We start from the raw sequence: 12,450 nt of genomic DNA on the forward strand, positions 1-12,450 counted from the left end.
CCCTTTAAGTTATTGCACTCAATCCTTATCAGATTATTGAATGCTAAAGTCGAGTAATATGAGATGTATTGATATGATTAAAATTCTTTTATAGCTATCAGATTGATAATTAAATGGCTACATTTCTGTGTCAATCCTCAGAGCCGAGGGCTGCACTTCAGACACACGGACAACACAGTGCAGTGGCTCAGAGCCATGGAGTCAGTGGGCCTCCCCAAGGTAAGAGGCTCGACCAGTCATCAGCGATTACAAACGGCTGTTCCTGCTTTAAAGGTGGATTTTGTAGCTTTAGTTTTCAAAAAGGATCACTGGAAGAGGGCAGGGTTTTGCCAGACAGCATAGTCCATACATCCATCCATTTTCTATACCCGCTATAATCTATAATCCATCGGTAGGGTCGCGGGGGGGCTGGGGCCATCGGGCGAGAGGCGGGGGACACCTTGGACAGGTCGCCAGTCCGTCACAGGGCCACAGAGACAAACGAGACAAACGAGACAAACAATCACACACACGCTCACACTCACTCCTAAGGACAATTTTAGAGACACCAATTAACCGAACATGCATGTTTTTGGACGGTCGGAGGAAGCCGGAGTACCCGGAAAGAAGACAACATAGTCACATAGTGAAATAAGCAGCTACGTAAGCTGCATCCAGAATGTTAATGATTAATGGAATTTGGAATGGTCAAGTCAAATTTATTTGTATAGCGCATTTCATGTACAAAACAATACAAAACAGTGCTTTACATAAAATAAAAGCATTGCAGCGGGAGTGGAAGAAGCATTAAAAATACATAAAAGAATATAAAGAAAAATAAAGAAAATAATTCAAATTGAATCAAAATTATTAAAAACAAGCAACAGTCTAGATAAGTTAAAAGATACCGTGCAGATTTCATGCATAGACACATGAGAAAACTGGTGACAGTTTAATCTCCACTGGCAGTTTGTTCCACTTCTTTGCAGCTAAATGCTGCTTCTCCATGTTTAGTCTGGACTGGACCAGCTGACCAGTTAAACAAGTCCAGTTAAAAGACAATTACAGTAATCGACTCTACTGGAGATGAATGCATGGATGGTCTTTTTGGGAGAGAAAACCTTTAATTCTGTTAATGTATCTGAGTTGGTAAAAAGCTGCCTTTGTGACAGCTTTGAGGTGGCTGCTGAAAGTCAGATCTGAGTCTATCAACACTCCAAGGTTACGAACTTGGTCAGTGATTGTAAGGGCCCGAGTCTCAATATATTTATGCTATATTAATGCTGACCCTCTACTCTTTGCTGCTAAACAGAATGATCTCAGTTTTGTCTTAATTTAATTGGAGAAAATTCTCTCTCATCCAGTTATTTATTTCCTCCAGACACTGACACAGTACGTCTGCTGGGCTGCAGTTGTCTGGTGACAGAGACACATAAAGTTGTGTATAGTCTGTGTAACTGTGATAATTGATGTTAAAGTTCTGTAATATCCGACCCAAAGGGAGCATATACAAGTTAAACAGAAGAGGTCCAAGAATTGACCCCTGGGGGATTCCACAAGTCATGGCCACTCGCTCAGCTTCACAGCTGCCAATTGTAACAAAATAACTCTGGCCTTCTAAGTTGGACCTGAACCAGTTAAGTCCAACCCAGTTTTCCAGCCTGTGCAACAGGATTCTGGGATCTACAGTATCAAACGCAGCACTGAGATTCAACAGAACCAGGACTGAAACATAACCAGAATCCGTATTCAACCTAATGTCTGCATCAATGTGGTGTGAATGTTTTGTCTAATTGTTTTGATTGTTTTTTTTTTTTTTTGGGCTAAAAAAGTTGGCAAATTCGTTGCATTTCTCAGTGGAGAGGAGGTCTGGGTTTAACTGTTTAGGAGGATTTGTGAGGATTTGTGATTTATTTATTTTTTCAATCATAGCAAACAGAGTTGTTGGCATTTTTATCAATCATTTCAGATAAATGCAGCTGTCTGGCCTTGCACAGCTCATTGTTATAACTATGCAGGCTTTGTTTGTACAGCTCATAGTGAATCTGAAGCTTTGTTTTCCTCCATATACGTTCAGCTTTCCTGCATTCTCTTTTCAGGTTTTTGACTGTAGTGGTGTTTCTCCATGTTTTCTGTTTCTTATCGGTGCAACAGCTTCCATTACATTCAAAATCTTCAAGTTGAAATGATCCAGCAGTCCGTCAGCCGACTCACTGTTGCTAACATAGCTATGGCCTCTCTAAACTGAGCACTTGTTTTCTCATTAATGTACCTCTTCTTAACCTAGAAACAGGTTGTTTGAACAATCTCAGTAATCAATAAATCAAATAAAATACAGAAATGGTCAGACAAGGCCAAATTAATAACCACAACAGAAGAAATATCAACACCTTTAGAAATGACCGGGTCCAGAGTGTGACCTCAAAAGTGGGTCGGTTCTGTTACATGTTGCCATAAACCAAACATGTCCAGCACAGAAGAAAATTCTTTGGCATTACCATCCGTCATATTATCTATGTGAATGTTAAAATCCCCGGTCAAGATCAAATGGTTCAAAGCAGTCGAGATAACAGACGATAATTCAGTAAATGATTAAGAACAGAATTTTAGGAACACCCTTCAAAATAAAACCAAGATATTCAAAAGAAGTGAAATCCCCGACTGAGATCTCTTTACACTGGAATATATCTTTAAATAAGGCAGCTTCTCACCCACCTTTCCTCCCATTTCGACATTTTATTTGGGGGTGTCCAGTTGTTTCTGTGCAATGGATTTTATTCACAAAATATTTGTCTTTGCAGTCATCTTTTTCGGTTGTTTCACCAGCTCATCTGGCCAACAAACGTGTGTGAGCATGATGCAAAAGAAAAACTACATCCTTGGCTTTTGATGCGTGCTTTGACATATTAATAATAAAGGACTGAAACCTTCTCGGCATCAAATTGTAGTGCGGGTGTGACGCCTCTAACAGAACAGTATTAACCTCGCTGCATCATTTATGAAATGACACAAAAGACCGAGGTGGAATTGATGCTCACGTTAGGATAACCTTTGTTTAGCAATTTAATCAGCAGGTGAGAAACTATTATTCTGTGAACCTCACTTTAACTTGAAGAGAAACTTCTTCCGTTACGTAATTCCATGTCTTTAACGGCACATGTAAAGAACACTATTGATTTGTGACATCGTTAAATCGGTTTAAGCGCTCTGGAGAAAGGCACGATTGCAATCGCACTGTCAGTGTCAAACATCCAAAGATATCTATCCTTCCATTTTTCTTCTGCTTATTTGAGGTCGTGGGGCCAACAGGTTCAGGAGGGAAACGCAGACATCCTTCTCCCCAGTGACACTCTTGTTCTTATTGGGGTTATCTGAGGCGTTCACAGGCCAGAACGGATACCAGTATCCCCTCAGCATTTTCTGGTTCTGCCTCATGCCCCCCCCCCCCCCCCCCCCTCCCCCCAGTTGAATGTGCCCAAAAAACGTCCAGAGAGAGGCATCCAGGAAGCAGATGCTCCAACCACCTCATCTGACTCCTTTCGATACGGAGGAGTAGCAGCTCTGTTCTGCGCTCCCCTTTAAATGCTCGAGTTTCTCACCCTGTCTTTAAGGCTGACCCCAGCCACCCTCCGAAGGAAACTCTTTCCAGCCGCTTGTATCCAAGATCTCATTCTTTCGATCGCAACCCAGATCTAGAGCTATGACACAGTGGATTAAAAAGGCGACCTCTATGAAGCTCACACATAAAACACTTTGACCTGTATTTGAGAAACTATGTTTGAGGTTACAGTTAATTGTCCAGGTAATGTTTGTTTCCTGTTCATGCTTGGAGGTGTTATCAAGTCTTCTTGTGACTTCTCATACTTTTTTCTAGGTTAGAATGTGAAAAACAGAAGAGAGAGAGAGAGAGTGAAAACACTGATAAAAGAACAGTCTACCAAGTAACTATGATGGTTTCTTCTTTCAGATATTTTACCCTGAAACAACAGATGTGTATGATCGCAAAAACATGCCCAAGGTGGTATACTGCATACATGCACTGAGGTAAGACTGAAACTCTTCCAAAACCAGTGATTATTATCAGTTCTTCAAGCGGTTCTTACTTCTCTAAGATCTTTTGTTAGTGCAGTGGCACGGTACCCTGTTCCCTGAAGGTGCCACACCTGAACGTTGAGCCATGATCTCACTTATTGAATGCGAGTGTTAGGTGACCGAAAGCCACTGGCAGATTAAACTTTGAGAGCTTTAGATTTGTGTGCAAATTCTGACTGTCACTGACATTCACTGTGTCGAGTTTATGTTTATTTTCCCTCACCCTGTGGTTAAAACAAACCATGTCAAAGACTCAGCTTTGACTTACATTTATTATGCCATCCACACAGGATTTAAGGACCGCTGTAGCACTTAAAAGTAGTCTTTAGTACTGCTAACGGTGCACTCATTAAAAGTTGGCTCCTGATTTCTATGCGACAACAGAAGTGGCGCACGTTAGGTCATGAAAGAGAAACTGAAAAATGTTATTTTTACTCAGGCGAGAGTACTTCTCATCAAACAGACCTTATGAGTCGTACTAAATGAGTCGTGCCTTTTGGAGTACAGCACATGCAACTTTAGATAAGAGTTAAATCTTCCAAGAGGTGTTAGATAAGTTTTTTTGTTTTGTTTTTTTAACTTGTTGAGCTTAACCACTTTAAGCACACAGCTTAACAAGCCTCTGTTTGATTTATATTTTTAGAGCTTGGTCATGAAGGAGAAGTGCTTGGTTTCAGTGAAAGTTGGTGGTCTTACTGTTTGAACCGAGGGGCACTTTTTGTCTGTCTTACACATGCAGCCATCCAAACACACATTCAGGGAGTGGTTATGCGAGCTGTCTGGACTGTTTTCTTTGTTGTAGCGTTTCGCTCAGGTCCTGAGAGAATTGGTTTCCTTCCCTAGTTATGCACACGCGTGCACTTCCTTCCTGCACATCCAACTCAAAGTCCCACAAAGCTGCCAGTGAACGCTTCACTTCTGGGGTGCGAACACTGCGGCAAAGCAATGGATGCCTCCGCATATAGCAAGTGGTAGAAAACTGAAATGGAAAAGATGCAACAGGAGAAATGGTGTTCAAGTATATTTTGAAACTTTAGCCTAAGTGGTTCTGTAGAAGTGTAAGGATCAGTTTTTTCCTTCAGAGGAAAGAGGAACCTGACAATTAAAATGCTTATCCACATTTTGTTGATTTGTGGTTGCTGCAAGCTTTGTCAGCTGATTGTTTGTAACGTGCTCCTTGTAATCAGCCACCCTCATTAACCCGAGTCAGCTGTTACTGTGTTAGTATCTAAGACTGAATCAGCTTGCCTGCATGTCAAAACATTACCCCCTTGTCTAAGCAAATTTCAGATGGTTGTTTGAAGCCCCCTGTGTCCCAGGGACAGAGTGCATCTTATGTTTACTGACACACACACACTGTGACCAAAGGGCATTACAACCACCAGCTACACAACTCCAGCTCCTCTATGCAGAGCTGATGATTCTAGACCTTCCTTTTAATATCTATAATTCATTGCCACTTATCAGGTACCTGTGGGAAGATGAAAGATTCATGAAGCCTCCAATCACCTGCATATTGATTTCGTTGCTTTGTGGTGGACTGAGTCTGCATGTGGCCGTCAGGTCCTGCTTTGTAATCTAAGCTAATACTACCCTCCTGTGGTGTAAGCGGGGTAGATTTCAGAAGCAATCAGAAACATGAGAGAGAAAAAAAGAAAAACGAGCAGAAAACAGAACATTAAAGGGCATTATTTATTTATTTAATTTTTTTTGTGGCTACAAATTATTAAAATTCCTCACTACGTACCTGTTTTTAATGAATATTATGTCCCGTCTGGTTTATTTCAGCTTATATTTGTACAAACTGGGGATTGCCCCGCAGATCCAGGACCTGCTGGGAAAAGTGAACTTTACAGGTAACAGCTGTGGAGGTCGGCTTGTCTCGATAGCTTGTCGTGAAGTCCAGAAGAAACCGTGAAGTTATGATTCGTTGGCACAGCCAAGTGTGCACCTGCATCATCTATTATGAATCTTCTTTGGGAGCAATTTTTGAAAAAAAATCTTATTTTGGTTTCATAATTCCTTGAGAATTTGTTTGCTAATTTAATCTAAATCAGCTGTACGATATTCAGACAGAAGACACACAAACTACTGAGCTTTAAAACTTTTATTTTTTTTTCCAAAACAATTTTTTTTTCTCTGAATACTACAAGGCAATTATATACATTTATTTTAAACTTAAGAAACATCAGAGAAAAGATTAAACTACAATAAATACATGTACTATTGAACACATTCAAGTGTTGAAATACAGACGCTGCTTTAAGAAATAACAAATCTCAGAACCGTTTTGGGAATACTGCTTCATGTACAGTCATTTTGCCTCATTTTACCTCATTTTTTTCCTGACATCGGTGTACATTTGTTTTCCAGAGGAAGAGATCAGTAACATGAGGAGTGAACTGGAGAAGTATGGCATTCAGATGCCAGCCTTCAGTAAAATCGGAGGCATCTTGGCCAACGAGCTCTCAGTAGATGAAGCTGCTTGTAAGTCTGTTTTGAACAGTTGAATCTCGTTTTATGCTGTTCTCTCATGTCTCTTAGACTAACCCGTGTGAACACTCTTATTTCAGTGCATGCAGCTGTGATTGCCATCAACGAGGCTGTTGACAGAGGTCAGGCATCTGTGACATTGGGAGCTCTGAACAATCCAAATGCAATGCTGAAGAACACCAAAGAAACTTTGGCACAAGACTACCAGGACGCTCTGAGCCAGGCCAAGGATCGTAAACAGCATCAGGCCTCAGGAAGAGTGAGAAGTTTGAACTATTTGCCCTTTTACGTGGTTACATAATCCAAACTGGAAGCTGCTACCTTCAGAGCTACAACTGATGTGCTGATAGATTGGATTTAAAAAAAATTAACAAAGATTAAGCTCAACTGCACCATAAGGACATGTAAATGTGTCAAAACATTGATTTTGCACTACTAGAGTTGAAATGAATGATTATACTACATGTAATATGTACGTGGTTGAGATCATCATTCCTAACTGTGATCTGGGAAAATGAAGCCCAAAAATTCCCTCAACTAGATATTTACCCTGGTCTCTTGACAGAAAATGGGTCCTTGAACATTTGATCACTGACTAGTTGTGTAAGAGATAAAGTTCCAAATATTTCCATCATATGATACTATGGCACATGTGTAACTGTGCCTCCTTTCTAACCACGACAGGCTCAATAATCTGTTGAATATATTGTACTAGATTACACTATTGTGTGTTTAAAAAGTGTCAGATGATCAGTAACCCTGTTTCTGTTGACCACCCACAGCTGTTTAGCCATCTGCGACGGTTCTAAAGCGCAACAGAAATTACAGCACAGAATAAATCCTTATCAACCGGTCGGTTTGTTTATAAATGACATTTTGAGCAAAGAAAGATTGTGTAAACTCAACTTAAGCAGGTGTTTTACAGCTACAGTGTAGTAAATCCAGAGGGCTTTGCACTGCGGCTGCCTGTGCTGCCTCACTCTACAGGCCCTGCCAGCACATTCCAGTCACTGCAGTGTCAGCTGTATTTACCAGACCTCCACACCGTCTGCCATTTCTCCTTCCATTCTCTTTCCAAATGCTGTACTAACAGAAACCGGCCATTTTCGCTGCACGGATAAGATGTGATATATGAAATATGCAGGTTCACTGATGTGACATTACAAATGAAGACTGCTTTGTGCAATAAATGTGAGACAAACGTGCTTTATCTTTGTCTCCCTCCCTCTGTTAGCGGTCCTCAGTTGCTACTGAAGAGAGAGATGTTTATGAGGAGCTACTGACTCAACAGGAAATCCAGAGCTGCATTGATTTTGTCAACAGTAAGGATGTGCCCACATCGCCTTTTCATTTGATTAGCACAAAACACTGCTATGCGACTCGAACACGGGAATCTGTGAAAGTATTTGTCAAGAGAAACTGCGTTTGATAGCTTTGTGTTGGGGCTAATCTGAAATTAGACTCACTAATGTTTGCCTTGGTTTTCCCTGGCTCCAGTCCAAGCAGCAGTAAGGCAAGTGAATGAAGCTGTGTCGACCCAAGATGAATCTGCTCTGTTAGCTGCACTTAGACTCGAAGCTCTGGCCTTGCTGGGTGTTCATGAGACAAACTGTCGCTGGTACCTGGAACACTTTAGCACCTACTGCCAACATAAGACCAAGGTATGGAAAGATCAGCCTCGCTTGCTCAGTTGTCAGCTTGTGATCTCTTAAACTGACTTCTCAAGCTGATCATTTTCTTTTCTCTTTGTTGGAAATGTACAGTGATGCTGCTGATGATGATTTGAGTTTAAAACTACTTTTGTGGTAATTTGAATCAACCATCCTGAATAGTTTGGTTCATTTTGTTGCAGTACAATGTGATCTTGGTAAACCTTTAGTCCCTGCGCCCCACCACACTGTAGAAATTACTCAGCAACACCTTGAGGAACACAGCAAAGAGCTCAGCGTGGTGGTACCTCTTGGCTCCTCTGATCCCAATCTTACCCAGGCCCTCAATTAACCTTGTTCCAAACAAGCCCCACCCTTCCACCCCAAAGGATGTAGAAAGGGTAGAGTAACATAAGAAACTACCATCAAGCACACCTCCACAATTCCCAAATCTCTGGTGTGATGGGTCAGAGCTGTGTTGGAACTACACAGTATTGGACAGGTGATCTTAATGTTAGGGCTGATCATTGTCATGAATATAAAGGGCGCATATAAAAGTTTAAAGTTTGAGGAAGGATAAATCAACATTTAAATTTCTTTAGAAACCCTTCCTTTTGGAGGTGTTGCTGAGACTGAAAAAGATAAATAACCACCTCAGTTGGAACAGACGGATCCATTTGCTGTATCCTCGCTCAGCCTACATCATGTCGTGCTGAATCGTGATGGGGTTTTCTTTGTATCTCCATCCAATCTTTGTACTACAGGATGGAGGGAGGGCTATGGTGCTGGACAAAGAAGAGATTCAGAGAGTTGTGAGCTCTTGTAATGACTTTGCAGAGGCGGAGAAACGAAGTAAGCTGCATTTTTATTCATGTCACTGAGTGACCAGTTACAAACCACATAGGTAAAGTCTTTGCTATTAGTAGTAATGGTCCTGACAGATACTGAAATTAGGTTTGACATGTAAAAAGGTACAATTATCACACTGAGCATGAGATCCAGTCCAACATTTTTTCATTTGTCAGAAAATGTTTATTTGTTATCTTCTTTTTTTTTTTCGTCTACAGAACTTGAAGCAGTCGCAAGGATCAATACAGCCATTCGTCTTGGCAACGCTGTGGAAACAGTGGAGGAGCTAATCAACCCTGAGGCACAGCTGCCAATTGTTTACCAAACTGCTGCCAACCTCTACCAGGCTGAGCTTTTTAGTTTGCAGCTCCAAGGAGGTCGGGTGAGACATCACATTTCAGATTTTAGCTCGGCGGACATCCTATGCTGAATAGGCTTACAGCCGTGTGTTCTTTAAATCAGGCTGACGGGTTTTTTTTGCAGCGAATGCCACTTTGTGCGATTCATTCAACGCTTTATGTTTATTAGTCTGGACTGAGTCATGAGGAACTGAGTGTAGCTGTGGAGATGCTGTCAGCTGTAGCGGTGCTAAATGAGGTGCTGGACACAAAAGACCCGCAGGCTGTGATTGAGCAGCTAACAGATTCCCCACTGGGCTTTACCAACATAGACCACGACAATCTCAACAGGTAAGATGGCTGAATATCGTAACAAGTGTAGGGAAAAACATTTAATATGTTCAACACAACTTCGTTTTGCATTAATGTAATTTCAAGCTTCTCGCTGGAAAACCTTTTTCCTGCCGATGTGTCCCTAAGGAAGTCTCCACCCTTTGATCTCTCCATTAGAGTTTCTCTGCAGTTTAGATTCAGTTCAGATCACTGTTTTGATTTGCTGATTTCTTTTCAAACTCTGCATGGCACCTTTCCCCAGGTATGCTGACATGCTCATCAAAGAGCGAGCCGAGTGTCTTACCAAGGGCCAAGAGTTTCTCACATGGAACGATGTCCAGAAGTGCATCGACACAGTCAACATTCAGGTTCACGAAGAGCACGAACGTAAGGAAGTCTCGCAGGTTTCTGGTTGTTGTTTGCACCTTGCAACATGTTTTGTTCTTTGCTGCTAATCAGCTCCTGGTATCAGTCCGACATGTTTGCAACCATGGAAAAGGTTTATCACTTGATCGCATCGTTAAAAACATTGATTTTGACTTTTTTTCTGCTTCCAGGCATCATAGCTATAGCTGAGATCAACGAGGCTCTTAACTCAGGTGATCATCAGCAGACACTTGCAGCATTGCTCCTCCCCACGGCCAAGTTGACAGGAGTGAACCCAGCCACAGCCAAGCACTACCATGATGTCCTGCAACATACTAAACGACTGCTCTGCCAGGTAATGTCACAGATGTGTTGTATGCACAGATGAGAGTAGATTTCTTAAATCGTGTCCCTCTTTGGATCTTATTCCCCTTCTCGCTCCGTCTTTGAGTGCAGAGGATGAACTTAGATTGTACAGTTTGCATATAACTTCTCAGATTCTTTGCAAAGACCATGTTGTGTTGCAAAGATTGCCGTTATATCAGTTTCTTGTCTCCTTGATGGGTCCAAATAATGCTTTGGGAACATGTCTTCACTTTCTGGTGTTTAAACATCAAGTCTCATGCTATGACTTCTTGTCTCTGTGGTATCCTGCGGAGGGAGATGAATTGTAGTTCTGAGCCTGCAGTCTTGGACATGAGCATGCACAGGAAGGGATCGAGACAACTGTGAAAACAGCAGAGACACACTGCTAACCTATAGTATCCATACAGTCTATCGTCCCCACTGGAAAACAGGCGGATGTAGTGGGTTATATGCAGGATGCCACTGGGCAAAAAACACACCAGAAAGATGATGAAAACCAGAGTGCTTACCCTGATGAACGGTCTCCAGTCACAAGCACTTTGTCCCAGGTGGTAAACCACTGCCATATGGGCATAGATGCAAATCATAAAGGGCAGTATGAAGCCCACACAAACCAGAACCAGTCTGTATGGCACCAGTGGGGAATGAGATTTTTCCTCTTGGGGAAGTACATCATGACAGGTGGTGATGCCCAGCTGGGTAACCTGGTAGCTCTGCCTCACCAGAAGCTCAGGCAGAACAGCAGCTCCAAACAGACACCATACAACCAAGCAGGTCCACAATGCCAGCGTAGTTTTAGCCATCCGCCTGTACAGAAACGGTTTGACCACAGCCAGGTAGCGCTTCAGACTGATACAAGCTATAGTCTGAGCAGAGCAGTAAACATTGCCATAAAATAAAGCCGTAATAAGCCGGCAGGAGATTTCTCCAAATATCCAGTCGTTTCCATTGAAGTGATAGTGAACCCGCAGTGCAAGAGAGAGCAGGAGCAGCAGGTCAGACAAGGCCAGGTTCAGGTAAAGAGCTACCGCGGACAATGACTTTGCTCTGAGTCGGACTCTGAGAAAGGTCAGAATATAGGCGTTTGAGGGAATGCCCACGAGCATGGCGAGGATGTATGATGAAGGTATCACCCAGGTGCTCAGGATCCCTGTGGCATAGGCTGTCACCGGATCCTCCAGATCTACATCCAGGTGAGGGTCTGTGTTTGGATGGAGCTGACCTGGCAGAAGATTTGAATGATTAAGTTTTGGAATTGACCCCTTGTAGGTTTTTGGTACCAGACCGGGTTGAGTATTGGTTTTGTTCCTTGTTCTGTTCCCTAAAGAAAAAACAGATTTAAATCAACTTTAGTTTGCAAAAAATAGTGTTCTGATAGGTTTGTTTATCTCAAGTTTTGCTTTTAAAAAACCCAAAATGCAGTGCTGAAATACCCTTATAGTGATAAAGATACTGTTACTAGAAAAATGTTGAACTTTTGGGACCGCCTTTAAAGCTCAACAACATTAGATTAAACATGTTCTTATTTTGATTTTATGAGACTTGAACCAGTTGTTTCGGATCTTATTTTTAAAATGAATTGTGGTCATGCTTCCAGTAATGTCATGTTTTAATAAACTTACCGGCATGCTGGCTGGTCTGCACTGCCATCAAACAAATGAGTAGTCCTGGCACAAGATCAGCCATTTCGCTTTTGGTAATTATCCCACAGTTTGCTCGTCTTCACCCCTCTTGGCGTTGCTTCTTTTCATGGGTTCTCCACTGGAGAAATTTGCTGTTTCGCATGTCTGCAGCGCTGCAGTTGAACAAAAAAAACGGTGTGAGCTCAAGCTCAGCTTCCTGCCAGTGTGGGATGTTGTCTGTGTACGGTGCAATGAACATGTTTCCTGCTCAGGCTTGAAAACTGAATTCCCTTCTGCCTGCGTCAGTAATGTGCCCCTGACTCACTGGGGTGGGGGTTGGCTGCTTAGTGGTTTATTAGCGGC

General features: G+C 42.1%; 2 protein-coding genes across 2 annotated transcripts in view; one reads left to right on the top strand and one right to left on the bottom strand.

The window, feature by feature from the left end:
• iqgap2 (IQ motif containing GTPase activating protein 2) overlaps nt 1–12,450 on the top strand; it is a 33,584-nt gene that overhangs the window by 9,088 nt on the left and 12,046 nt on the right. The window contains exons 4-15 of the mRNA XM_072388071.1: nt 142–219; nt 3,947–4,023; nt 5,860–5,927; nt 6,445–6,558; nt 6,645–6,823; nt 7,799–7,886; nt 8,062–8,225; nt 8,978–9,065; nt 9,281–9,444; nt 9,591–9,751; nt 9,996–10,120; nt 10,291–10,454. Coding sequence (XP_072244172.1) covers nt 142–219; nt 3,947–4,023; nt 5,860–5,927; nt 6,445–6,558; nt 6,645–6,823; nt 7,799–7,886; nt 8,062–8,225; nt 8,978–9,065; nt 9,281–9,444; nt 9,591–9,751; nt 9,996–10,120; nt 10,291–10,454 — 1,470 coding nt within the window. The remainder of the gene's footprint in view (nt 1–141; nt 220–3,946; nt 4,024–5,859; nt 5,928–6,444; nt 6,559–6,644; nt 6,824–7,798; nt 7,887–8,061; nt 8,226–8,977; nt 9,066–9,280; nt 9,445–9,590; nt 9,752–9,995; nt 10,121–10,290; nt 10,455–12,450) is intronic.
• f2rl2 (coagulation factor II (thrombin) receptor-like 2) lies at nt 10,448–12,320 on the bottom strand. The gene is made up of 2 exons (XM_072388072.1): nt 12,088–12,320; nt 10,448–11,786 (listed from the first exon to the last, which is right to left on the bottom strand). Exons 1-2 carry the CDS (start codon nt 12,149–12,151, stop codon nt 10,720–10,722), a joined length of 1,131 nt encoding a protein of 376 aa, XP_072244173.1. The 5' UTR covers nt 12,152–12,320; the 3' UTR covers nt 10,448–10,719.

The sequence above is a fragment of the Leuresthes tenuis genome, unplaced genomic scaffold, assembly GCF_036924035.1.
Source record: "Leuresthes tenuis unplaced genomic scaffold, fLeuTen1.0.hap1 SCAF_6, whole genome shotgun sequence".
Lineage (NCBI taxonomy): Eukaryota > Metazoa > Chordata > Actinopteri > Atheriniformes > Atherinopsidae > Leuresthes > Leuresthes tenuis.